Source organism: Sander vitreus, chromosome 14, assembly GCF_031162955.1.
Source record: "Sander vitreus isolate 19-12246 chromosome 14, sanVit1, whole genome shotgun sequence".
NCBI classification, from domain to species: Eukaryota; Metazoa; Chordata; class Actinopteri; order Perciformes; family Percidae; genus Sander; species Sander vitreus.
This window is the reverse complement of record NC_135868.1, coordinates 10,349,911-10,377,701: the sequence shown is the minus strand read 5'-3', so window position 1 is coordinate 10,377,701 and position 27,791 is coordinate 10,349,911. Positions and strand designations below refer to the sequence as shown.

Genomic DNA, 27,791 nt, shown 5'->3' with positions numbered 1-27,791 from the left:
TTTGGTATCTTGTTTATTACCCATTTCAAAATGAAAACAAGAAAACAGTCATTGTCCTTGTTTCAATGCTTACGAATTGTTTCCTGGGTTGAATTAAATAATTTAATGAACGGATGATACACAGAGGCCTTTGATATTATTAAAATGTAGATAATGACGACACAAAACAAGTCAATGTTTAAATGAAGTTTTAATCTTCTACATCATATGGTTTTGCACGTCTCCAGTTTAAGTCTGTCAAATCGTAACCTCCATCACTTGTTTTTAGTGTCATAAGTCTTATAATACAAAGTGTAGCTTGAACAGACAAATATGCAGGCAATGAAGAGCCCCAGCAGCCATCCTGTCCATCCTACAGAGTTTCATCTCTGACCCTGGTGTGAATGTGCCAAACACCCGATTCATTAGATCTAGTTCAGCTGAATCCTAGTGATATTACACATCAATGACAAAAATCTGGGGGTGTGGAGTTAGGAGGAAGTGAGTATTCCAGTAGCCCAGTCCTCATCTCTGCTTGAGGTTAGTAGCACAAGGCTACATTAGTCACTGCTGTCACATGAAGATGAATGTGCATTACTTTACTATTACGTTGCTCAACTGCTTCAAACTGTTTGTACATTAAAAGGGAGATCTTTAAAATGCAAATGAGCTGAATCATAAAGGAAAGAGACATTTATCTAGAGGTTAGCAGAAGAGTTATTCATTTGGGCTGTAAGCCTTTTCTTGAGTAAAAGGGAATAATGAAAAACCAGGAACCAGATCGTTTCTCGCTTTACAAAAGCATCTTTAGGCCTACTCGCTCATCTCGTCCCCTATCGCCCTCTGTGGCTGGCCATCCAATCAGAACACGTAGAAACAGCATTTACAATATTCATATATACAAATATATAATGTTTACACACTCACTCAGACACATAGTCAGAAAAACAACAAATCAACTGAAGTTCATTGAACAGTTGCTGGTCATTCCTGTAAATTCTTAGCGCGCTGACCCTTCCACCTCCACGACTAATTGAAAGGATTCTCCTCCCTTATGACCTCGCATCGACTCTGCCCTCATGATGTACTGTGTAGCATCTCATTGAGCTACTAATTAGTCAGCAGTTTTTCCTCTCTTGACAATTTGCTCTGTACTTGACAAACTGTGTGTCAGATTGCTTTTTACTCTCTCATGTTGATGCAAATATTTCCCAAACTGACCCTTTAACGGTACACATCTTTGTGAGGGAAAGACACAGCAAGTGGTTAAACATCAGCACACGCTTCAATCTTTAGGACAGCTCCGTATACAAATGACTTCACAGTGCAATGGCAGGTTTTGTTAAGACAAATGTGTGTGTATATATATATATATATATATATATATATATATATATATATATATATATATATATATATATATATATATATATATAAAAAAAAAAAAATGCATCCATCTGTGCCATTTCCATCTGTTTTAAGAGTAAGTCACAAATTCTAGAAGTACTTTTTTAATTCACAAGGGAACTGTTAACAGGAACATAATTCAATTACAATTTTCATCCCCCGGCATCGTACACGACTGGTCTGATACTCTTTGGCCTTTTAGAGTAAGAAACAGTTGCTATAGCAACCACTACATTACCTCATACTGCTCCCGCTCTTCCCTGTTTTAACCCCACTTGAACTGTCCACAACCTCCCTCTGACTATTGAAGGAATAAACCTTTAAGAGGAATGTGAAAAACTGAAACAGAATAAGTCACTGCCCCAAATTATCCTACACCCCCCCCCCTTTTTCTGTACCCAAAACAATATGAAAATCCTTTACATAGCTCACCCTGATCACTTAATACTGTCTCTGAACCCCAACAGTTATTTTCTGTGTGCATATATCTACAGGTCCATGTAGAGAGGGAGTTCCAACATGCCTTTTTTTGGGATTCACGCACCACTATTTTCCATTTGTATAAACAAAATCAACGTAGCAGGTGGTTGAGAATCCTAAAGTGAGTCTGCCTTTGCCAGGAGGAGAAAACCAAACATAGTATTATATCCTGTATTTCTTGTTTTGGGATCAAACACAATGTCACACTCTCTCCCAACTTAGTACCTGCTAGGAAATGTAAAATGGTTGTGTGACTGTGGCTTAAGTGTGTAAGAGTTTCTTTTTGTTTGTTTTTTTGCACTCATCGCTCCACTCGTCTAGCCGTCTATCCACCGGTCTCCATCACACGCTCAGCAGCCAGAAGAAGAAGAAAATGGCCACGAATAGGAAGAGGGAGTCTTGCCAGTTGTTATTGCCATTGTTGTGGTTAGTGTTGCCTTGGTGATCACCTGCATACTGGTCTGACATGGGGGAGAGATGGGTGGGAAATGTTATTACAACAGTCTCGGGGGGTGGTGTGTTTGCATCTGTACTCTAATTATGTCGCCCCGAAGGCGACAGATGTGTTTGGATGGAGCTTTTTACCCACTGATAATCACTATAATCCAGCCACAGGCTTTATGCAAATTTAGGATTTTTAGTTGAAACACAATAAAGACTACAATTATTCATAAGTACATTAATTTATTGACATGTATACCATGGCCACTGAAAATTACAGCTTTAGTAGAAGAAGTTTTCATCTATTAAAACTAGATTTTGACACACCAACCTTCTATAAGACAGGGCCTCAAAATGGGGTAAAAATGCAGCAGCCACCAGAGCATATTTACCTTTTTAGCTGTGCTTTAAAATCAGACCTGGTTACAAATGACGGCTCCTCAGTTTGAATAATAACAAAGCCAGCAAGTAAAAGACACTCATGTATCACCTTAACTGTTCATCATCAGCTATTTAGACGCTTCCAATTGATTTTACTTGGAAGGAAAGATGTTGGCTCATGTAATCAGTGAGAAAACGATGTTTGTGTTTTTGTGTGTTTACCTGCTCTGTGAAAGGGGTCGTTGGCGTTGAAGACAGTGGTGAAGAAGCCGAAGGGGAAAGCCCCGATGCCAAAAGACATGTGAAAGCCAGTGTCCCCGAAACCCTGAAACATCTGACAGTAAAAACAACAGGGTTAAGTTTTAAAAAATAAATAAAAATGAGAAGACATACAATAAATAAGAGCTTATTGTAGTTATGAGCTTAATCAGTGGATGTAAGACGACTCACCCCGCCTCGACTCTCTGGCTCTGTTCTCTGTCCCTGAGGCCGAGGTGGAGTTTTCAACCTGAACAACCACAGTAACATCAAATCATAAGGCAACCATAAGACTATCACAGAAAAAACACACACACACACACACACACACACACACACACACACACACACACACACACACAGTACCTGGGGTCCTCTTGGCTGGAGCTCCCTCTGCCATACAGTGGGATGACTTTCTCCCTGCTGATGCCTGCTTTACACACAGGACACTGCTGCATGCTGGGCCGCGTCTCCAACCACTGAGAGGAGCCACAGAGGATAAACATGTCAAAATGTTTACAATACAGATCAGATAACCCCCCTTCCTAACTGTTTAAATATTGGCTTCAGTGCCAAATAACAGCTAACATTTTCTAAGAAAGGCTCATCTAAAACTGAAGATTTCCTCTTGTGAATGTAACCTGAAGCACACCAAGGACACCAATCAGCAGCACATCACAACAACTTTTCTTCTGGATTAACAGTACGTACATTTCCACAAATGGTTGCAGTCATTTTTAATCTGAACATGAATAAATGCAGTGCTTATGGTGCTACACTGAGAGCAACGTACAGCTCTACGTGGTTGAGTAGGAGTGAGCGGCAGAGAGAAAGCTGCAGTAAACAGAGGCATTAAGTGCATTAGCATGTTTAAGCTGCACTAAGTCAACCGACGTGTAGTTTCCACGCTGAGGTTACATCACATCCTTGCAGTACATTTAGGTTAACTCGCTGGAGTCCGAAGGCCCTACTCGGCAATAGCTCGCTCACACAGGTGTTTTCACTTACTGTGTCTGACTAGAGAGGACCGTGTGGACAGGTACAGACCTACCGTCTTGTTCTGATGAAGCTTTTTCAGACAGACCACACAGTCTGACAGCATGCAACAAAATGTGCAGACAGCTTTGCTGTAGTATGAAACCGATTGATGGGACATTAAATCGATGGCTCGGCCACAAAACGCGTAAGTCAGGTAGGTTTTGACATATGAAACTGCCTGAGCTGGTTGGAGCTCGCACAGAAACTGGCAAATACTTGTTCATCAATTAATCAGTTTTACGTGCTTCAGTGTGAGGGAATGGAGATAATATTCTCAGAGACTGATGCAAATTAATTATTTTTTATATTAATATTAATTATTGATTAAATTAATAATATGAATTATTTTCATTACCAGTTAATCCATCAATTGTTTGAATTTTTATCATTTCATCTAATGAAGCTCAGCGCAAATTCTTTCAGGAAGACTTCTAAATAACTTCAATCACCACTATCTCTCCCTAAATCTATTCAGCTGTTAAGAGGAGTTCACTCTTCAGTAAACCAACCAGAATTGGCCACGAAATTCATGATCCAATCACAGCTTGACTTCCTGCTTTAAATGTCTCTCTCCTTGCTATCAGCTGTCTTCTCAGGTAAACATGCAACCCTCCTCCTCCCCTTCCACCTCCGGTCATCGTCAACCACTGAAACCTGAGTCCCTTTCCGGCAGACAGGTTCTTCGTTTGGCCTCCGGGTTCCCTCTCCACCATCACCAGTGTCTAGGCGCCATCGGGGGGGGGGGGATATATGTCTGGCTTCTCTACCCCTTTAAAATGTTTTTAACGATGGGAGTCTAATCCCCAAAGACTCTGTACATTTCTTATTATGCACATGTACAATAAATCCATGCATATCTGCAACGAAGTCTCTCCTGATTGAATTAAAAAAGGGAGAATAGTAAATTGATTTCTCAGAACCAGGATGTCTTTTTGAATCGGTTCTTTTTGGGGCTGCAACTAACAATTACTGTCATCCATTAATCTGCCAATACTTTAGTTAAAATTTCCAGAGCCAAACGTGACACGTTCACATTTTGTCTGACCAACAAAAGCCAGTCACCGTCTAAATAAACCCCACAGATTTCCAGTTCTATAAAACGAAGAGACGGGGGAGAAAAAGAAAGAATCTGTAAACTATAAAAGCTTAGCATTTTTGTTTGGAAAGTGAGCCAAAAGTTAAATTGATCATCAAAATAGTTGCAGATGAATTCCCAGAAAAACAGAGAAAACCCGCAATCTGCACGGAACCTGTGAATGTTTGGCTAAATGACGTAAACAATACATCAGTTATTAATCTAACTGTCATCCAATAATCATTTTACTAGACCCACTATTTCTTACTACATAGATTTTGGTGACCTCACAATTCCCTGACTTTAACCAAAGTAGAAGTCAAATCAGTCCGAGTATCGAAAACCCCTGTGTGGCCGTTTAAGGAGTATTACCAAACAAAGGGTGACATTAGGAAATACTCACTTGATGCAGACAGGGCCAGCTGTAGAGACAGAGACAAACAAAGATGAGATGAATTTGCATTCTCACAAAAGTTCTTTTCCTCTTAAAATGTCAGCCTCCTGCTTCAATAACAGCACAACCCCAACACAATCTTGGAGACAATTTATAATATGTATCATATACATCTCAATGGATAGACTATATGTAAAGTCTGCCTGTTTTTGGTAACTCTTTTTTTCGTAGGGGTGCACGATTCAGAAAATGTCACGATTTGATATTGATTTTTAGGCTCAAGATTCGATTCAAAATCGATTTGATTCAAAAACGATTCTCGATAAAAAAAAAAAATGATTCACAGTATGTAAATGTACTTTTTTTTGGAATTCTATGAATCGATTTTGAATCGTTAGAGCTTGAATCGCGATTCGAATGTGAATCGTTTTTTTTTTGCACACCCCTAGTTTTTGGTGAATCTACCACCTATGGAAGCCCACATGGCCAGAACAACCTGTTCCTAAACAAGTGGCTGCTTAAACTTGTCCCTGCTGCCCATAGTTAGTATTAATTGGCTCCATTTGTTGAGCAGTTAACGGTCTCGTTTGTGCGGCTGCGGGCCAGGCCGACCTGCTGCTGCATAGGCGGAGTGCAGGATGCAGGTTTTTGAGGAAACGCCACATCAGTTGGTACCAAAATCTGAGGCTTTTTCAGGAGCCGGACAACAACGCGGTGGTGAGTATTTCTACCTCTTACACCTTTTATAACGCTGTACTGCCCACAAAAATCAAAGTGTGCAAAGACATGTCGAAAGAATTTATTTTAGGATTACGATGGATAAACTACAGTACAGTATATGGCAAGTGAAAGGGACTCTGGTGGGTTTGTCCTCGACAGAATTGATATAGTCTTGTGGTTTTAAATTTGATCAAACTAATCTGGAAGTATGATGGATACTGCACCATAGTCTCTGGTGCATTATCTAACTATTAAACGAGGACCCTCCGTGTGTTTGTGTCCGTTGTCTTTTACATATCTCGAGAACCGAGCAACCTGCCCTGCACCAGTAAATTAAATGTGTGAATAAATGAGTTGAATAATTAGTCGCCACTACAGAAAGCTTACATTTCTAGGTTTAGAGTTTCTACGAGGTATGCAGAGCTAATGTTCCTGTCATTGAGGTACGTTTTTGACTGAAAAGACATGTGGGTGCAAGAAATACATCCAGTGTGTTTAACAGTACAGTATGTTATGTAGCAATTGTCTCTTAACCTCTCTCCATGTTCTTATTGTCTCTAAATGCTTCTGTCAGAGTTTCCTTGTGAGAAACTTCAACAGCAAAATAAGTCAGATCATGCAGAGGAACAGGCAGGACTTGTTTTTGACACTTTCACGGTTTCATAACCATAAAACATTTGAAACCTCATTGACTCAGGTGGGCCTAACCAAACACCTCAACGTGACCATGACAAAATGAACCAAAAAGCAAAACGACCTCGTGCCAATCTGCAGGCTTTTCCACACATTTTTATCTATTGAGCACGGCTGACAGCGTTACAGTATTAACGTAACCCCGGCTATCAGATCGCTGCTCAGAATGGCATTCCCAAACAGCTCAACAAAGCGTAAGGCCTAAGTAAACATAACAACCCATTCAACTGTGATTTAACATGTGGCCACACGTATAGCCTGAGCTCTTGTGACCTTAAAAAAAATAAGCCTGACTGCAGAGTGTACACACAGACTCCATTATGTGATACCACAGGAGCCATTAAATGGATGCAGAATCTCTAATTTTCCTAACATTTAATTAGAATAAAAACATAAACTGAGACTGGATTATTGTCTAGTTACTCCCCTCTGATCTTAATCATGTGTTTACAGACAGACTGCAGTTATGTTTCAGTAAACACAATGCTTGGTGGCCGTTTTAGGCATCTGAAATGTCAGCAGGAGCAATGGAAGAGTCTGGCTGCAGGTAGTCCCGCTTTGCCAGACCATCCACACACTGCGGAGCAGAGGAGGGTCTGGCTAGTCCACACAGCATTCTGGGATGGGAGAAAAACGTGCTCTGGTTTATTGCCATTTCTTTAAACCAATCACAGTCGTCATGGGCGGTGCTATGCTTCACAGAGCCGCTGCCAAATAGTAGAAAACTCAGATTGGACAGATAGTCTAGCTAGCTGTCTGGATTTAGCCTGCAGAGATCTGAGGAGCAGTTAACCATAGTCCTAGAAATCCACTGGAGTTTAAAATTCCAACACAAAGAAAGCGGAAGAAAACGGATATCGGCGAAAATACATGTATCCGGTGGAATTTCCTGTGGCACCGTAGCAATCCCGGAAGTGGAAAGTCAAGGATTTAGACTAGGCTGCATGTAACTACTGTCCTAAACTTTCGGCTGCAACTACTAATTCCAAAGTTGACATCTTCATGTATCTTGTGTTGTCCAAAATTTAAGATAATCAGTAAATGGTGATATAAAACGGAGAAAATCTGTTTGCAAGTGAGCAGGGTATTCAAATAGCTTCATATATATAGTTTGGACTCTTGGTCGGATATATATATATATATATATATATATATATATATATATATATATATATATATATATATATATATATATATATATATACATACACACACACACACACAGAGAGAGAGCAAACACTCAACATTTGGAAAGCTAGAGTCAGACAATGTTTTGCATTTTTACTTAAACGACAACCCTGAGATGACTGATACTTTTGTGATCGACTTATTGATTGTTGAACAGTTGTTTCAGCTCTAAACTGTTCAGTCAGTCTTAAAAATAAGTAATTGGCAGGTCATCCTTAATTGTAGCCCTACGTGAAAGCTCTAATTAAAGCAAGTATGTAGACTTTGAGTTGCGATTATTAGGTTTTCTACCAGATAGTTTTCTAGACTTCCAAAAATTGCTTACAACTAAATGTTTGATTATAAGTGGTAATAAGGCAAACTGAAACCACTGTTTTAAACCACTTTGTATGTGGGTGTTATTGTGTATCTTGAAGGTTTTACATACACTACCGGTCAAAAGTTTGGGGTCACTTAGAAATTTCCATTCCACTCCATTATAGACAGAATACCAGCTGAGATCAGTTGCATTGTTTTTTTTTTTTTTTTTTTAAATCGGGCAGCAGTTTTCAGATTACATTATGTGCTTAGGTAGTGTATGCAAACACTGAAACCTTCTACTCCAAACCTTTGTCAGAAGCTCACTGGATGGTATTATTGTGCAAATGTCCCTCCACTCTCTTGCTTTCCTTTTGATATAACTTTTCTTAATTTTCAAATGCCAACACGATGACCTCTCATTCGGTGTTCAGTCAGGGTGAGAAAATTCACTGCAGCTTGTAACGACCACAAGTGGACTCTCACTCAGATCGTAAAGATGTCACGCATTCATTAACCCTTGAAATATTTAAGTGACAGTGTCCCTTTCACACAAATCATTCCTCTACAATCTCTTGAACTGTTTGCCACTAGGGTGGCTTTCTCATTTATTCTTTTGATATTTTAATTTCAAATTAAAATGAGGTGGTGTAGGGTAGTCTTCTCATGAGGAATTTGTTAGTTTCCTGAATAGTTTTTCTTGTCACATTTCAATACAATCAAGTGTAAAATGCAGGTTGAGTACCAGTAAATAGTTTCTGATGCTAGAAAAGTGATACTGCTGGCTCAATTCAGCAAAGCACGTCTATTGTGCTAACTCTTTATTTGTGGGCATTTTGGCAACGAATAGTTGTTTTGCTGCAGCTTAACTAATGGAGATATGCCAAATAGGTTGGTCCAAAGCAATACATGGTGTCAAAGTTAAATAAAAGCTGAATAGATGCAGCCAGGATTAGGAGTTTAACTCACACTTGAGGTCATCTGTGACAAAATGTATGTTAAAATGTATTTATTTAAAAAAATGTAATAGAAATAAAGACTTAATATGCAATAAAGTTGCAATTTCAATTTAAAGTTGCAGCAGGTGGGCTGATGTCAACACCTTTCTTCCTTGCTGATAGTTTCATCACAGTTTCATCACAGAAGATGAGAGATGAGGGGTAACATAGCAACTAAGTTACATCAGCTCCCCTAACACAGGAGCTTCAATGCAACTGCACATGTAACTGAGGTGAATTTCTCAGATCAAATGTTAAATCTACAGTAAAACAGACAATATTAAGATTCCTGTAGTAATAATACAATCTTGTGTGCTTGAAAATGGGCGATTGTTAGGGTTACTAAAGATGCCTAGAGATGCTCTGATACTGCCTAAAACGCTGGTAACGGTATCGGGAAGTACTGGAGTTTATGCACCGATCCGATACCACGTAATAAAGCCCTAAAGAAAAAATACGTTAAAGTAGTTTATTTATGTTCTTTTTCCGTTATAACTGACTGTCAAACTGGATAATAAAAGAAAGTTCTGTGGCATTCATGTTTCACAAAGAGTTTAACCTGAGCCAGACTGACAACAATGATAGAAATCATATCACATCCATACAGGGATAGTAGTATACAGTTGTTAAAACAATAAGATATATCACACACTGGTATCGGATCGGTACTCGGTATCGGCCGATATGCAAGTTCAGGTATCGGAATCGGGAAGCAAAAAATGGTATCGGACCATCTCTAGTTACTACTCCTGACGAGACAGAAAGTCGTCACATGAATCTGTTAACGGCAACAATCGACTGTCCAACACTCTTACAACTGTCTGTCCTCCAGTTCAACCTTTATTTTAGGTTTGGAAAGCGACTTCAGTGTCCATTTTTTAAAAAGCTGTTCAGTTAGGCCAAATAAAGCCAATGTTATACTAGTTTTGCAGCCATACCAGATATTTTATTATTTTCAAATAGACAATAAGAAATTTGCAGGCCGGGGGAGTTAAGACATTGTCTTGCAGGCAGGATCGGCAGTTTAAAACCCTGGTTTAGGTAGCTATGTGACCCCTTGTACATGATGGTCTTGTGCAGCTAAAAACATTTTGTGGGCTTCTTTGCTTTGCCACAGACTTTCTCCGTTAAAAAGTTAAAACCTTGACACTGAAAGGAGAGAACATCCGTAGTCACAAAAGTCACCGTTTACACATATACAGCAGGAGCAGCCTACTACCTACTTCACTCCACTTCGGTTTCCAAAACACGTGTTGCACACCCAAACAGATCATTATCGATTACAATTACAAAACGCACCTCATTAACAGGTAAAGAGAGGTTGCTTTTTCTTCGGCGTGAATGAGTTTTACTACTGATTATAATGCCCTTAGGTTTGACCCCCAATCCCAATCTCTTGGCTCTAATCTCACATTAGCCTCAACCTGCAAGTGACGATGGCCTTCAGACAACAATCATGAATGAGCCTTTAAACACGTCATTGTGTGCATGTTTAGATGTTCAACACAAGTGGTTTGAAGGTTGAGCCGGCTTGCGCAATTCTTGATTCAAACCGAGATAAGAGAAGGAACTAGAATCACAGTTAAAGTGCAACCTAGGCTTACAGTTAATTTTCACTATTGTCTTATCTTCAAGCATACTGCACCTTTTGGCATTCCTGTAGTGCAATTCCTTATTATTTACATATTGGCTGCCATATACACCAATATCAATATAAATACATTGAGCAGATATTAGAAGATACATTTATTTATTGGTCTAAGTTTAATTTGTATTTGCATAATTTAGATTTACCAGGGCTACAGCTAAGTTATTTTCATCTCAATTGGTTGATGTATACTGTCAGAAAACTGATGAGGAATTTGTTAGTTTCCTGAATAGTTTTTCTTGTCACATTTCAATACAATCAAGTGTAAAATGCAGGTTGAGTACCAGTAAATAGTTTCTGATGCTAGAAAAGTGATACTGCTGGCTCAATTCAGCAAAGCACGTCTATTGTGCTAACTCTTTATTTGTGGGCATTTTGGCAACGAATAGTTGTTTTGCTGCAGCTTAACTAATGGAGATATGCCAAATAGGTTGGTCCAAAGCAATACATGGTGTCAAAGTTAAATAAAGCTGAATAGATGCAGCCAGGATTAGGAGTTTAACTCACACTTGAGGTCATCTGTGACAAAATGTATGTTAAAATGTATTTATTTAAAAAAATGTAATAGAAATAAAGACTTAATATGCAATAAAGTTGCAATTTCAATTTAAAGTTGCAGCAGGTGGGCTGATGTCAACACCTTTCTTCCTTGCTGATAGTTTCATCACAGTTTCATCACAGAAGATGAGAGATGAGGGGTAACATAGCAACTAAGTTACATCAGCTCCCCTAACACAGGAGCTTCAATGCAACTGCACATGTAACTGAGGTGAATTTCTCAGATCAAATGTTAAATCTACAGTAAAACAGACAATATTAAGATTCCTGTAGTAATAATACAATCTTGTGTGCTTGAAAATGGGCGATTGTTAGGGTTACTAAAGATGCCTAGAGATGCTCTGATACTGCCTAAAACGCTGGTAACGGTATCGGGAAGTACTGGAGTTTATGCACCCGATCCGATACCACGTAATAAAGCCCTAAAGAAAAAAATACGTTAAAGTAGTTTATTTATGTTCTTTTCCGTTATAACTGACTGTCAAACTGGATAATAAAAGAAAGTTCTGTGGCATTCATGTTTCACAAAGAGTTTAACCTGAGCCAGACTGACAACAATGATAGAAATCATATCACATCCATACAGGGATAGTAGTATACAGTTGTTAAAACAATAAGATATATCACACACTGGTATCGGATCGGTACTCGGTATCGGCCGATATGCAAGTTCAGGTATCGGAATCGGGAAGCAAAAAATGGTATCGGACCATCTCTAGTTACTACTCCTGACGAGACAGAAAGTCGTCACATGAATCTGTTAACGGCAACAATCGACTGTCCAACACTCTTACAACTGTCTGTCCTCCAGTTCAACCTTTATTTTAGGTTTGGAAAGCGACTTCAGTGTCCATTTTTAAAAGCTGTTCAGTTAGGCCAAATAAAGCCAATGTTATACTAGTTTTGCAGCCATACCAGATATTTTATTATTTTCAAATAGACAATAAGAAATTTGCAGGCCGGGGGGTTAAGACATTGTCTTGCAGGCAGGATCGGCAGTTTAAAACCCTGGTTTAGGTAGCTATGTGACCCCCTTGTACATGATGGTCTTGTGCAGCTAAAAACATTTTGTGGGCTTCTTTGCTTTGCCACAGACTTTCTCCGTTAAAAAGTTAAAACCTTGACACTGAAAGGAGAGAACATCCGTAGTCACAAAAGTCACCGTTTACACATATACAGCAGGAGCAGCCTACTACCTACTTCACTCCACTTCGGTTTCCAAAACACGTGTTGCACACCCAAACAGATCATTATCGATTACAATTACAAAACGCACCTCATTAACAGGTAAAGAGTGGTTGCTTTTTCTTCGGCGTGAATGAGTTTTACTACTGATTATAATGCCCTTAGGTTTGACCCCCCAATCCCAATCTCTTGGCTCTAATCTCACATTAGCCTCAACCTGCAAGTGACGATGGCCTTCAGACAACAATCATGAATGAGCCTTTAAACACGTCATTGTGTGCATGTTTAGATGTTCAACACAAGTGGTTTGAAGGTTGAGCCGGCTTGCGCAATTCTTGATTCAAACCGAGATAAGAGAAGGAACTAGAATCACAGTTAAAGTGCAACCTAGGCTTACAGTTAATTTTCACTATTGTCTTATCTTCAAGCATACTGCACCTTTTGGCATTCCTGTAGTGCAATTCCTTATTATTTACATATTGGCTGCCATATACACCAATATCAATATAAATACATTGAGCAGATATTAGAAGATACATTTATTTATTGGTCAAAGTTTAATTTGTATTTGCATAATTTAGATTTACCAGGGCTACAGCTAAGTTATTTTCATCTCAATTGGTTGATGTATACTGTCAGAAAACTGTGGAAGATGTCCATCACAAGTTAATCAATTGTATTATCCAACCAACGGTCACACTGTATTTTTAGTACATTTGAGAATCTGGATTCTATTTGGTGTTTTTGGTGAAAACAAAAAAAACATTTAATTGTTTTTGTTTATCAACTAATCAGTTAATTGAACTTGTTTTAGCTCCAATGCCTGACAGTGGCATGTTTGGAATGAAAAACTGAGCATGGACGTGATCTCAAAGCTGCCAATGATTACCTGAAAGTAAATGTGTTACAGAAGGTGAGTAACCAATTGTGACCTCTGACCTACATCAAACAATATCATATGATCAGGCTGAGCCACTTAACTCCTCACAAGATCAGAGCCTTCCTTCGAGACATCAGGACCACTAACACGGTTTACAATGTCCAGCCACACACTTCGTTCATCACCACAGCACTAAGAAACCAACACCATCTTCAGTTCTAAAAAGCCATCTTGGCCGCTGTCATCCCCAACATAATATTAATCATGTGGAGACAAACGACTGGTAAAAGCGCGTTTTGGGCGTGATTCAGCCGTGAAATAACTCAAACTGACGGTAAAAGGAGGCCGCACAGACAGCAAAACTACAGAACCGAAACAAGAACAGCCACCTCCACACATTGAAACGTCCCCTTCCCCCGCATCGTCTCGTACCAGAACAAGTGGCCGCACATACTGATGACAGCGTCCCTGGCAGTGTCCAAACAAATGTTGCACTCGAAGGTGGCCCGGTCCCGCTCCCGTTCGCCCTCCCCGCTGCCGCCGCCCGAGCCGTCGCGGTCGTTGCTGCTTTCCCCGGCTGGAAATCCACCTCTGCTGGCCGGCCCGCCGTCACTTGAGGACCGGGGATCCGCGGCCGCCATTATATTCACTGTACAAGTGAGTGAGTAACGTACCAACCCAACCGGGCCCGACCCGAGCTAACGCTAGCTGTGAGTGAGAGGCGACGACAAGTGTCACCAGCACCAACCGAGCTGGGGCTGCTGCTGCTGCTGTCGCTCTACCCGAATTAGGACTTCCGCTTCCGGGAAAAACAGACGAGGGGCGGGGATAATAAAAAAAAACACCTATCCCAAATAATGGTAAATAATAATATGCATAATCATGATAAGCTTACTAATAACAATAATAGTAAAATGTCGATAAATCAATTATCAACAAAATATGGGGTAAAGTTGATGAAATGTTAGGAATGATAAAACAAATACTCATGGTCAGTAAAAATGGTGACATACTAAATCAAACACTATCTACATGAATGTCAAATCAATTTGTCGTTTTAGTTTAGTTTTATCAACGAGGTTTTGCATGGCTCATCTGTTAAAAATATGTTTTCATTTGTCAATGTTAAAATTGACCATGGAGTCGATAACTTGGTCATGTGAAAGTAATAACTTCTCCATATTCGCCAAGGTTACTGAGCATGATCTGAAGTAAACACAAAATGAAATATCATGCGCATTATAAGGGCATACATTTTGTGGCAGACCAAAAATGCAGGCTGAAAGATTTGGTATCATGTAATATAATATACCATGTAATATGTGACCCATGTCTTCAAATGTAGGCTAATACTAACATGTATATCTATTTGAAACCCCTAATTTTAGAATAACAATCACCATTGATGAACACCACAAAGAAGATGATATCGTTTTCAAACAGTACATTGCTGTAGAAATCATTACAGTAGACCGTAGACTGTATTTATATGTATGTTTGGTGTGCGCATTTCTCCGGAACCATCGTCGTATAACTTGTTTCCGCACGGAGTCATGAGAAGCGGGACTGTAAGCGTGTTGTGTGTACAGTAGAATGTCCATGCTTAAGAATCCGCTAGGGATCATTGTAAATTTGTATGAAAGACATCCATAAAACGAGTCAATGTAACCGGAACAATCATCTTCAACGGCTTTTTGAACGTAAACGGTCATTCTTCTGACTTCATCTATCAGCCACCATGGGGCTCAAGCGACAGAAACAAGCCAAGAAAACCATAAGTTTCTACAAATACAACTTCAGCTTCAGGGAGCCCTTTCAGATCCTCTTCGATGGGACTTTTTGTCAGGCGGCTTTAAAGAACAAGATTCAGATCAAAGAGCAAATGCCCAAATACTTGATGGGAGAGGTGCAGCTGTGCACTACAAAGTGAGTAGATTTACTTACAGTTATGTAACGTTACAGGTAAAATGTAAATATCTGACCTAATATCACACGACTGGCTCTTTATTCGCAGCTGTGCACTGAAAGAACTGGAGACTCTGGGAAAAGAGCTGTACGGAGCCAAAATCATCCTGCAGAGGTTTCAGGTGAGGAGATGTCCACATTTCAAGGACCCTGTCCCGGCTTCAGAATGTCTGCTGTCCATGCTTGGGGAGACAAACCCACACCACTACTTTGTTGCTACACAGGTAAATATAAGGAGATCCTTCACAGATACACACATCACCCGGGGGGGAATTAAATGACAAATAACAATGTCTTTGTTGTTGGAAATTAAAATGAAGCTTTTTTTGTATATAAGCCATAGACTGACTTGTTGACCTCTGCAGCATGTGCTCCATTAATAAAGCATTATTTTAGATTAGATTTAGATTCTTATATCTTAGAGCTTGCCAATTAATAGGTACCTAGGACTAGGAATACAAATATTTACATGCTTGGTGGAATGGGAGGCAAGATGTCAAATTGTGTCAGATTAAAGGGAAAGTATTAATGAACAATACACTTGATACACTACAATTGGCTGATTGTACCTGTCACACAGTCTAGCAATAGCTTAAGTAAATTTACTTTTTGGTACTTTGAGGCTCGTGGACGTACCGTGTATTGGTTCCATCTTAGTGTGGGGTTTTTACAGCAGTGGTACAACACTTGGGGGGTCGGGAAACCTGGCTGCAAGCAGTTGCAACTTGCAAGAAAGACCTTAACAGTTATGACACAATCTGAGAGGTTTAGAGGAGAAATCACTCTTGTTAGAACGGCACCATAAAAGCATTATTAACAACATTGATCCAAAAAGAATCATTCATTTAGAGATTTGTTTTTCCCTCAGGACTGGCAGAGGCTGCTGCTTGTTATGAGTCTTGTCATGGAAGAGCTCTGGAGTTCCTGAAATGGTGTAAAGCCAATTAGATATCTTCCCATATAATCATTTGCAAGTCTAGGAAGAGAAGTTCCTTAGGACAAACTAAAACTGTGGGAAGTACCCGACATGTATACATTTGGCATCCCCTCAGACAAATCGTGTGTGTGTGTGTGTGTGTGTGTGTGTGTGTGTGTGTGTGTGTGTTCTCCAGGACCACACATTAACTGCCGGCCTGAAGAAGATCCCTGGCGTTCCTCTGCTCTACATCATCCTCAACACCATGGTGCTGGACAAGCCCTGCCAGACTTCCCTCGACCACGTCAAGGCCGTCCAGCTGGGAGAGCTGGTCAGCCCGGCCCAGCAGCAGAGTATCTGCAGCCTGAAAGAGGAGCAGGGCATCAGCCAGAAGGATGGAGAGAGGCAGGGAAGGAAGAGGAAGAGGAAACGGAGCAATCCTAACCCTCTAAGCTGCCTGAAGAAGAGGAAAGGCGGGCCGACACCGCCGAAGAAGACGGAGCAGGGGGAGAAGAGGAAAAGAATTAGACGCAAGAAACGAAGGACGGAGGGAGGAGACATGTCTGCTCCTGCAGTTACAAATACATAGTATAGCAGGAAGACAGAGACTTCAGCCATTTGTTTCTTGCATAAATATTTGAAGATGTCCATGACCCCCAATTTAAAATAATTACACTCATTGGTAATTTCTTCTGATGTTACTGCATAGATTAAATCAATGTTTATCACACAAAATGACATTTTAAAATACTGCTCATGGTGTTGTTTATTTAGAAAAATGTTGCAACAGTTTCCGGGACTCAGGCTTACAGCTTACGGGCATAGGACTGAAACCGTTGAGAAACATAGCAGTATTTTTGAGTTCGAGAAGATTTGTCTTGGCTTTTATACAAAATAAAAAATATCAGGTTTACAGGCACATAGTTAAAATATGAGATGCACTTAGACATTACATGATATACAGTTTACATGGAAGTGGATATCAAAAACGATTTATTCAGCTTTCTTTGCAGAAGCACAAGAAGAGTGGTCACAATGATTTGGTGGTCTGCTTGTTTTTGCTGTATGCTGTGGCATTTGAGTGTCTGCTAAATTCAACCTGTAGTATTTTCTGGTACAATGAGTTTAGAGTCCAAGTGACAACGTTCATAACATATGTCCATTCAGACTTCACTTGACTGTGTTATCAAGTAATTCTTTACATTAAAATTCAATGTTGCTTTAAAATAAAACAGTTAATTCTCTTAATAAATAAATAAATATATATATATAATCAATAAATGAATATTGAACAAGTATCTACTTGACTTACACTGTCAGTTATACATTACTGTGTCACCCAGTTGTAACTAAATGACTATCCATATATAAAAGGGACACTGGATAAAGTCTTAAGAATAAAGAGCAACACGGTAATACAAATGGTAGTTTCTCGAGCAAATCCACTCTAATAAAATATTTCAGGACAGAGCATGCAAGTATAACAGACTATTGATGTTTATCTCATCTAGAGGTTGAAACTGAAGCTCTTTTTATAAGCTGTGTCCCAGTTCCATTGTACATACTAGTTGTATACAGTATGTATTATACTAACCTTTATAGTATAGTTTTTGTAGTTTGTATACAAGAAATCACCGTAAAAAACAAGTGTTGTCTGGCGTTAATTAAACTGCAGTTTTTAAACGCTACTGTCACATAAACTGAACAAAGAGACAGCGACATGTTTGTCCAGAAATGTAATAGTTATTTGTTCCTGGAGCAGTTTCACCAGCATCTACAATTAGCTTGAACTTTTTCCCACTTATGAGCATCTTCTTTTATTTCCTTTGTGCATTATGTTGTAGGAGAATAATGTGCAACAACAACACACTCAAAAATTAGATTTTTGGATTAGTATGTAGTATAGATTTGGGACACAACTTCAGTTTTGTGCAAACAGTCGATGATGCAAGCAACGCATTTGCAAAAACGACAACTTGGAGTTTGTAATGCTTAAAGTGCTACACTACAGTTGTATAATGCTTCATTGCTGGTCGAGTTTGCAAATCACTATCATAGTAACTGTTTAAATGTACTTGCACACTTGGATATACAGTAGTGCATGCTTCTTTTGGCCAATGTCTGTATACATGAGAACTTCTTTCCTGCAGTGGTGGGACAGATTAATCTCAAAGTAACATGGTTGATTGAGTTATCACTCCTACTGTAAACATATCTTAAAATGGACTAATTTTAACTTAGGTACCATGCCAGTGCAACACAACAGGTTGTAGAGGGAAGACGTGCTCGTCAAAGTTGGTGACATCTGCTTGAAAAAAAACAATGAGATTGAGTTGAAAGTAACTCCAGACAAAAAAGGGAATACACTGTGCTCACTTCATCTTACCTTCTTAATACTAACTTGGCTATAAAGTGAGTCTTAATAATAAAAAGTTATTAATAAATAATAATAAATAACAAATAAGGAAAGTGCCCATTGTTTGGAGTTGGAAGAAACCTCTTAATAATCCAACCATGTTATTTAGACCTCATTCCTTCCACCGTAGCTTAATATTAAAATATTGCAGACAGGAGATAAAACTCCACATAATACACAAAACAAAGTCAACAAACTCAAATAAATAAATAAAACGTGACACAGTGTTGTGTGCAGGGTTCCTTTTTCCTTTTCCCAATGTAGAGTTGTGTTTTCTAGATGATGTGGAAGCGAGGTCCGGGCGTGGCTATGATGTCGCTGTAAGGCTCTTCCTGGACGAGCTCCACCGCCTGCTGCTTCTTCAGAACCAGGAAACTGTAGAACTTAGCAGCCGCCTGCTTCTTGTTGTTGTTCCTGCACAGATCCAGCAGGCCGACCGACTGGGCGCCTGTTTTGGCCATCACCCTCTGTGGCAAGGTGAGACAGAGGGAGTCAGGAGGGGAGGGCGTCATTCAAAAGAGTATTTTAAAGTCATTCAAGTGGCGCGCTTTGGTACATCTATAAGTTGACTGTAATATTGTTACTCACCTGCTGCTTTCACTTTAAGCAGCAGACAATACCAGATCCAGAAATCCAGCGTCTCTTGCACTCTTTAAGCACAAGTAGAACTACTACTACCTGAGTAGAAATAACTAATGTAAACCTGTAATGTGTTTTTGTTTTTTGAATTAAATTTCTTTTTGTGTGTTTATTTTTTTAATATAGATGATAAAAAAAATTTATTGTATATCTTGTTTGCTAGATTGTTTGTTCTTATGTAATTCCTACTTTTGTTGTCTTGTTCTTGTTTGTAAGCTGTATTCAATATTGTGTCAATAAAGTTTAAAAAACATACAATATCAGTTTCAGTTCAAATACCAGGAAAAACAATTAAGATTTTGTAAAAAAATTCAGTCAATAATAAAAAAAAAGTACATAGTCTAGGGTGTTGCAGTTTGTTTATGATTTTAACTTGAGAAATTAAAATGATTTTCGATGTGACCATTCTGACAAGTAATTAAAAACATAAACTCTAAGTTGTAGCAACAACATATCCTGTTCTTTCGGTTCTTCCAATAACTTGTGAAAACATACTGTACATACCTGGAGGCCGTGGAGCATCTGCTGGGTTCTTTTGTTCCACCTCCTCTCCTCCTGGTCCTGGTCTCCTCCCTGCCCCTCCTCCTCCTGACGCAGAAAACACAGTTAGAAACACTAATAAAGGCTATCTATTGTAAAGTCCTATTGTGTAATCTCACCTCTTCATCAGAGTCACCATCGTTCTTCTTCTTGTCCTTGTCACCAAGCAGGTCCAACTCTATCATCTGGCTGATGTTAGTGGTTTCCTCTGGGGGCAGATCCACATTGGCTGTCTCCAGCTGCTGGGACACATCAGAGGCTCCGGACCCCTGCGGCTGTTGTTGCTGGTCCAAAGCTCCCATCTAGAGAAAGAAGCGTGATATCAGATATGGAAAAATCTCATGGGTGTAAAGCCGCCTACACATGATCTGAGGTAAAACCGCGAGGTAGGGCGCAGAGCATATTGCAGGCAGAGAGGCAAAGGGCAGCGCAGGTATATGTCATTATTGCTTCTGGCACAGAGCACAGAGCGAGTTTTACTGCGGATCACGTGTAGGCGGCTTAAGGATGTATCTGCTTCAGTATATACAGGCACTACTACTAATAGGGGACCTCTGTACTCACAGGCAGGGCTGGTTCTGTGTCCTGGGCTTTGCGTTTGAGGCTAGGTTGGGAGGACGGTGGTGGCATGGCCGACTCGTCCAACGTCGTCCTGCTGCCTTCTACAACTGAAGTCTGCAGAACACTGGCCTCTTCCATGATGGTCTGGTCTGGAAAGGAAAGTGGGACATACTGTGCATGTTAGAAAAACTGTGCATGGACAAACTATTTATTTTGTTGTGCATGGGAACACTGAATGTTTAATTTCATTGATTTGTGGGCATCCACAATCGCACATAATCTAATCCTTTTCCCACTGAATGGATAACTCAAGGTCATACTTTGTGCAAACTGGTCTAGACTGCCACAAATTAACAAAAATATTATATTTCAAACCGTCACCACTTTTTCAACCCATACACCTGTATGAATTTCATACCAAGCCATTAACAACCCAAATTCAAGCAGTACAACAACCCCAGCCCATGCCAAAGAATAGAAAAAATTTAATACATGAAAACGAAAATATCCACACTGTTGAAAATGTAAAAAAAAAAAAAACATTTCTTACCCATGATGTCTCTCTGCTGGTGTCCTGCTGTTTCCTCTCTGGGCACCTCAGGGTTCTCCAGATCCTTGAGGAACTCATCCAGACTGTCAGCCTCTCCACCTTTCCTCCTCTTCCTTAGCTCGTCTGGTACCAGTGGTGTCAGACACCTTGTAAACATCTAACGAGAGAAAGCAAAGATGCAGACAGAGAGAACAACCAGTGAGATCCACCATTTTAATTCCACTGCCAAAGACAAGAGCAAACTGCAGCGTATCATTCGCTCTGCGGAGAAGGTGATTGGCTGCAATCTTCCGTCCCTCCAGGACCCTGAGGTGGCCAGGAAAGATTGTGGCTAACCCCTCCCACCCTGGACACAAACTGTTAAACAACTCCACTCTGGTAGGAGGCGTCGGTCCAGAACCAAAACCTCACGCCACAAGAACTGTATCTCCCAGTTGATTTAAATGGGAGTGACCTTTCTATCCATTTTATTTCTATGGTGAAAAGCTACATGGTAAAAACTCTATTCTGATACAATTATCCCTGAATAACTGTGCATCTGAAACATTCTGTTACCTTTAGCAGCCTAGCATTCCAGAGAGGCTGAGCAGGGAGAGAGAAAAGCTTCTCGACTCCTCCCGTCTCCTTCCACATCATCAGCTTCTTGGTGGGCGGTGCCAGGTCCAGGGTGGTGACAATGTCAGAGTAATCAGACAGCTGTGCACGGATGGTTTTACTGTCCAACTCCTTCACGCTGTCCACAATCAGCTTCCTCTTACGCTTCGCCTTGGTCTCCTTCACTGCACAGTCCATAGGGAGACAGAGATAAATGAGCTCAGTGAACTAAAATAGCTCTGATATTTGGAGCAAAAACGCCATTTCCATATAAACACATTGTTCCTGCGTAGACAAAAACTGTAATTGTACACTTCAATTTTTATTTGTAGAAATTGCTGGTCTGATGTGCTCATGGATTATCATTGATTGATTGATTTCTACTCAGAACTTATCAAGACACTTTAATCACCAATTTGTCGTTGTTAGCTTTTTCTTTCTGCTGCTAGTCTAGGATTTTTGTATCCCTATGCCACCCATGCAATCTGTGTTCAAGATGTGATATTGTTCATGGAAAGGGAAGGACCTCTATTAAAAAATTAACTGGAACTGTATGGGAAATTCAGACTGAAGCACAGAAATGGAAATGACAGGGATCAAGAAATGTTGTCTCTTAAAACCAGCTGCATTTACCTGTGATGTCAATCGGCTCCAGGGCGAAGGTTTCTTCCTCGTTGTGAACCAGGGTGGTCTGTTCGGTCTGGTCTGCCATGGCTGGTAGGGGCTCTGTTGGGCCTGAGTCTGGACTATCTGGGGCGCCCGCTAACAACACACAATCACACCATGTTGAATATACATTGTGATATGTAGGTAACTGTATTATCATTTCAACTGTATATAACCAAAGCTATTGCAACACAATATGGCTTTTTAAGGATATACTGCTGAGGTTATTTGTGGAACTGACCTGAGAGAGCATCAAAGTCGTCGTCATCGTCTCCATGGTCCTGAGGCATCATCACACTCTCTGCGATGGCTGGAGGGTCGTCAAAGATGCCGCCTCCATCCTCGTTACTCAGCAGCTTGTCCACTACACAGAGGGATGAGGTCATTCAATTATTACAATCAAGATAATTCATTTTGATTAACAGTCCATCTAAATGCTACAATTTCAAATAAACATGTTGAAGCTATCAGTATTCGTCATTTCAAATGGCTTACATCAGTGCCTATATTGACAGGATCCTACCCAGCATGCCTCCCTCGTTGTTCTCCATGGGGTTGTCTCCGAAGTCATCCTTGTACTGGTCATCGTACTCTAGATGGTTGGATTTGTCAGCCATCGCGTTAGCTCCACCCTCGGCCTCCAGCAGCAGGTTGGAAGCTGACACTCCCATGATGTCCACCTCGAACGCACTCTCCTCCCTCATCATCTCCCGGTCGTCCATACCAAAGTCAGCTGCACAACAGAAATGTGTCAGTGTCAGTGTCTTCACAGTATATAGTGAGGAATGTGGGCCAGTGGAGGAAGCTACACTGTTAACTAACAATGAAAAGTACATTAAGTGTTCAAAAATGTGACTCTCAAGCATAACATTACTGTACAAATGTTCAGAGGAAAGATGCCTACCAAAGTCATTGTCCTGCAGCAGGTTGAGGTTGCCCACCTCCTCTCGCATGGTGATCTCCTCCACTCTGCTCTGGTTCAAGTTGAACTGCTGAGCAACGTCAATATCACTGTACAAAACAAACCACGGTCAATTCAATGTTTATCTTGTATTCACAGCACTTTTCTTCAAATAATTGTTTTTCACGTGCAGTGGAAAAAGAGGAAATGTGCAGCTAAAATATATTCGCACTTCAATGCTCATTTAGTGTCTTCTAGCAGTTATTTTGTGCTTGTCAGCTCACCTGTTTTGTCTCTTTTAACATTTGTGTGTTAGTAGTAATTACCTACATTTCCCAGAATATAGAAATGTGTTATATGTGCAGGTGGAGAGCAAGAGCAAGAGCCATCATAACAATTACACCAATTGAAAGAAAAATCATGCATGGTTATACATTATTTATAAATAATCCATTTTACAAGCAGAAATTTACTAGAAAGACAATTAAAATTGATGTTGTTTACCCAGCCTCTCTGTTCCTCTCTCCAAACACTTTTCCACCTCCCCCAGTCACCTGACTCTCACACCCAGCCACTCCTCCCTGCCCTGTGGTAACCCCTTTGAGCTATTCCCATCATCTGACCTTCCCCGCCCACCTGCTCACCTGTTTCCACTTTCCCTCATCAGCCCTGCAGAACATATACCAGCCACTCCCCCCCCCCCAGTCAGTTACCAGATTGTCAATGTTGCTTTGTGCATTGTGTTTGTGCCACCTGTACCTGTACCTGTACCTGACTCTTCTACCCTGCACCTAACTGGAATCTGTGTTTGTCTGGCCACCTTCGGTTTGGACTTTCTACCTGTGCCAGTAAGCTCATGTCCCTCTATTTTGTCATTGAATCCCTGAACTGTTTCTATCAGAACCATTGCTTTTGTTTTGATCACTGTGTTTTGCACAGTTCAATTTTGTTTCTATTATAGCTCTTAGTTTCTATTATATCTCTAACTACTGCTCTCTCTGGAAGAGGTAGACCGACAGAGGACTCACTCTAGGTCTGGTAGTGGCTGGTCAAAGTCATGGAACTCCTCAGGAAGCGTGATAGCGTTGTAGGCTGCTTCTCTGTTCTCCTCTGGAAGATCCACCACACCTGAAACACCACAATGCAGGAAGAGAGTAACAGCATGTGGATAAACCAGACTGAGTTCGATAATGTTTATGTACACAAGCAGTTTTAAGAACGATCCTAAAATTGGTGCTGAAGTACCGAAAAACTAAGAACAGCTGGACACATTGGTGAAAACCATTTTAACAAATTTAATTATAATAAATGACATAACTTAATATCTGAATACACTTGGTATATGATTTTTGCATATATAGACAGAAGGTGAAGGAATGTATTTGTACTGTATGTACAGTATAAGTATTGCATGTAGGTGTGCATACAGTGTTTTCTTTTTCTTTAAGAGTGTATCAGAACTTGCTGCATGCTCTCATTTTAGAGGTAAATATGTGTAAACTCTGTACACTGTCATAATTATACTGTAGAATATATTTATTAATTTTGGTATGTGTGGGGGCGGCCTCCAGCTCACCCAATAAGAGCGTGCGCCCCATGTAGGCTGAGTCCTCTGCAGCGGCCCTGGTTTGAGTCCAACCTGCGGCTCTTTGCTGCGTGTCATCCCCAATCTCTCTCCCACATTTCCTGTCTATCCTCTGTCACTTTCAAATAAAGGGAAAATCCCCAAAAAATAATCTTTAAAAAATAAATAATTTTGGCATGTGTGCATGCATTTGTGTAGCTACATACTGTATATTCCATTAAAGGTGCCATGACATGGTGCACTTGGGATGCTTTTATATATAGACCTTAGTGGTCCCCTAATACTGTATCTGAAGTCTCTTTCCCAAAATCCAGCCTTGGTGCAGAATTACAGCCACTAGAGCCAGTCCCACAATGAGTATGTGCCATTTCTGTGTCTGAGGAGGAGAGGGGGGGGGGGGGGGGGGGGGGTGGGGGTGTGGCCTTGACCAACTGCCACTTTGCTCATTTGAAAGTCATGATGTCTCTCTCTCATGGGTGGGCCAAATTCTCTGGGCGGGCAAAGCAGAGAAAAGGGAGGTAACCTTGCTCCTTATGACCTCATAAGGAGTGAGATTCCAGATCGGCTCATCAGAGCTTTCATTTTCTCAAAGGCAGAGCAGGACACCCAGGGCTTGGTTTACACCTATCGCCATTTCTAGCCACTAGGGGACCATAGGCAGGCTGGGGGTACGCATATTAATGTTAAAACACCTCATAAAGTGAAATGTTCATGCCATGGGACCTTTTAAAGTGACTACAAGGGACTTTGGTTTTGATTTTGGCGGTCCCTGTGGACAAATGCGTTTAGAATTCCTGAGCACTACCACCTTGTGTCGTAAATATCTGCATCTGCCAGACTCCAGCGGTGGCGAAGCTCTGCTCCTGGCCAGAAAATAGCAAATATTCTCTCTGATGGACTCGTTTGCTTATGAAGGTCATATAGAGGCATCAGAATTAAATTGAGACCGTTTCATAACCAGTTAAAAACTCTTAGAGCTTGCGCCCCATGTACAAAGGCTCAGTCATTGTCACAGCGGCTGCAGGTTCAACTCCGACCTGCGGCCCTTTGCTGCATGTCGTTCCCCCTCTCTCTCCCCTTTCATGTCTAAGCTGTCCTCTCAAAAATGCCAAAAAATCATCTTTAAAAAAAGTAGTAGTAACTTTAACGAATATTACCTCTCTCAAGGGACATGAGAAAGGCTTCAATCTCTGACTGACACTGTATGTCATATGGACCACTGGAGGAAAGCATAGAATCAGTCACTGCTGATGGTTTTATTTGACTCAAGTTACATTTTGCCCCCAACCTGGTCTAAACGCCATCTTGATTTTGATGAAGGCCTCGTTACAGTCTGCCAGCAGGTACTTGGCCTTCCTGTGGTAGATCCTTACCACCCCCAGCAGCAGATGCCCTGATGTCCGTAAAGCCATTTTCACCTATAAAAAGGTATGGGCATAAATGATCAGTGATGATACCGTAATATAAATCTTCATTTTATAAAATGTAGTTAGGAGACATAGTGTCTGTCTTACAACAGTACAGAGATGCAACTCTGCTATTGATACTACATCTCAACTAAGGGTTATTTAAATTCATTCAATCAAATAATCACATGTTACAAAGGCCCTAAATTATGAGTAAAAAGTCAAGTCTAACAAGCAGGGACAAAACTCAAAAAACTAAATTTGGAATGATATAAAATTAAACAAATGTCAATGTTTTGCATTTGAGACAATATCAACCAACTGTTAGCTATAGTTTTTTTGTTAGACCAAATCAATGAATGTTTCAGCACTAGATGATACAAGGAGCCTTAAAAAGAGCCTTAAAAAGACAGTTAAGACATATCAATGATAAAAGTTTGATAATACATCATTGTTAGATGGGACTTGCAGTAAATGTTTCAAATGCATGATCAATTTTGTAATATATTAACTAATATCAAAAGCTGTCTGTATTACATCTTAACTTTTTGACCCAAATCAGAGTGTTAAGCCTAAAATACCAATCAGGTCCCAACAATACATAAAACAGAACCTTTGTAATTATAGGATGACTGGTTGTAGATTAACACATGATAACAAAATGGACAATTAAAACCATCAGCACTGTGAAAGTGAAGACCCTGAGAAATTACCTTGGGTGAGATGATGCTCTCCACGCTGCTCTCTAGATTGCATTCAAATACATGTGCCTTGGTCAGCTTCTTGTCCCAGTGGGCGGCCAGCCAGATTTTGGCCAGCGGCCCACGTTTGCTGAGAACAAAGTGGGCATAAAACATCGTCTCGGTGCCTTCTCACCACAAGGGAAAGGGGAAAGGGGGAGGCCTGGAGAGAGGAAATAACACAAAGACAGAACATATTGTAGGCTATATGATTGAAATCACAACACTAAATAGGTAAACAAACTATGGCAGTTGAAAGGACACATTCATTGTGTGATCTAAGTGTTTGCAAGCAGACTCTTCAAAGATGCAGACATGGTTGTCTTGCTAAATGGGAGTAGTGACAGCAGTTAACAGAAGGATGCAAGCTGATTAATTAAGACATTTCTACACCATAGTTATTGAGGCCATGAACTCATTAGTAAAATGTTGATTGAGTTATCAAGGCAGGTAGGATCATTTCCCCATAAACTACTATAGAAACTGACTACTTCTTGGAGCCAGTGGAGTCTAACCTTTAGAGAACTATAAACTAACATTCCCTAACGTTCCCTAAACGTTCTGTGTTAGTGGGGGTATTGCTACTTTACTTCAGTAAAATATCTGACTTCTTTCACCACTGGAAATTGTCTTATGATAAAAAAAAATTCTATATTTTCTATAGTTGTCATTTTAAAGCTTTACAGTTCTTT

At 40.3% G+C, this 27,791-nt stretch overlaps 3 protein-coding genes across 3 annotated transcripts; 1 reads left to right on the top strand and 2 right to left on the bottom strand.

The window, feature by feature from the left end:
• Positions 1 to 171: 171 nt before the first annotated feature.
• rnf5 (ring finger protein 5) lies at positions 172 to 14,414 on the bottom strand. The gene is made up of 6 exons (XM_078266958.1): positions 14,053 to 14,414; positions 5,463 to 5,481; positions 3,313 to 3,425; positions 3,139 to 3,196; positions 2,911 to 3,022; positions 172 to 2,327 (listed from the first exon to the last, which is right to left on the bottom strand). Exons 1-6 carry the CDS (start codon positions 14,259 to 14,261, stop codon positions 2,209 to 2,211), a joined length of 630 nt encoding a protein of 209 aa, XP_078123084.1. The 5' UTR covers positions 14,262 to 14,414; the 3' UTR covers positions 172 to 2,208.
• A 732-nt stretch (positions 14,415 to 15,146) lies between these two features.
• utp23 (UTP23 small subunit processome component) lies at positions 15,147 to 17,420 on the top strand. The gene is made up of 3 exons (XM_078266957.1): positions 15,147 to 15,546; positions 15,635 to 15,809; positions 16,698 to 17,420. Exons 1-3 carry the CDS (start codon positions 15,359 to 15,361, stop codon positions 17,088 to 17,090), a joined length of 756 nt encoding a protein of 251 aa, XP_078123083.1. The 5' UTR covers positions 15,147 to 15,358; the 3' UTR covers positions 17,091 to 17,420.
• Positions 17,421 to 17,834: 414 nt separating this feature from the next.
• LOC144528413 (double-strand-break repair protein rad21 homolog A-like) lies at positions 17,835 to 27,252 on the bottom strand. Its single transcript, XM_078266959.1, has 13 exons — positions 27,073 to 27,252; positions 26,242 to 26,371; positions 24,397 to 24,496; positions 23,372 to 23,478; positions 22,991 to 23,200; positions 22,709 to 22,831; positions 22,435 to 22,563; positions 21,763 to 21,986; positions 21,208 to 21,364; positions 20,661 to 20,806; positions 20,216 to 20,398; positions 20,061 to 20,144; positions 17,835 to 19,384 (listed from the first exon to the last, which is right to left on the bottom strand). The coding sequence occupies exons 1-13, from the start codon at positions 27,214 to 27,216 to the stop codon at positions 19,193 to 19,195; spliced, it is 1,929 nt and encodes a 642-aa protein (XP_078123085.1). The 5' UTR covers positions 27,217 to 27,252; the 3' UTR covers positions 17,835 to 19,192.
• Positions 27,253 to 27,791: the final 539 nt, after the last annotated feature.

What these genes read in the sequence shown, in the direction of transcription:
- rnf5 (XM_078266958.1), bottom strand. Translation starts at nt 14,261, where the DNA reads ATGGCGGCCGCGGATCCCCGGTCCTCAAGTGACGGCGGGCCGGCCAGC. An exon ending in TCCAGCCAAGAGGACCCCAG is followed by an intron (nt 3,197 to 3,312) that starts GTACTGTGTGTG and finishes GTGGTTGTTCAG; the next exon opens with GTTGAAAACTCCACCTCGGC. An exon ending in AGCCAGAGAGTCGAGGCGGG is followed by an intron (nt 3,023 to 3,138) that starts GTGAGTCGTCTT and finishes TTTTACTGTCAG; the next exon opens with ATGTTTCAGGGTTTCGGGGA.
- LOC144528413 (XM_078266959.1), bottom strand. Translation starts at nt 27,216, where the DNA reads ATGTTTTATGCCCACTTTGTTCTCAGCAAACGTGGGCCGCTGGCCAAA. An exon ending in GGAGCCGATTGACATCACAG is followed by an intron (nt 21,987 to 22,434) that starts GTAAATGCAGCT and finishes TGGACTGTGCAG; the next exon opens with TGAAGGAGACCAAGGCGAAG. An exon ending in ACACAGAACCAGCCCTGCCT is followed by an intron (nt 20,399 to 20,660) that starts GTGAGTACAGAG and finishes TTCTTTCTCTAG; the next exon opens with ATGGGAGCTTTGGACCAGCA.
- utp23 (XM_078266957.1), top strand. Translation starts at nt 15,359, where the DNA reads ATGGGGCTCAAGCGACAGAAACAAGCCAAGAAAACCATAAGTTTCTAC. An exon ending in GTGCAGCTGTGCACTACAAA is followed by an intron (nt 15,547 to 15,634) that starts GTGAGTAGATTT and finishes CTTTATTCGCAG; the next exon opens with CTGTGCACTGAAAGAACTGG. An exon ending in ACTACTTTGTTGCTACACAG is followed by an intron (nt 15,810 to 16,697) that starts GTAAATATAAGG and finishes TGTGTTCTCCAG; the next exon opens with GACCACACATTAACTGCCGG.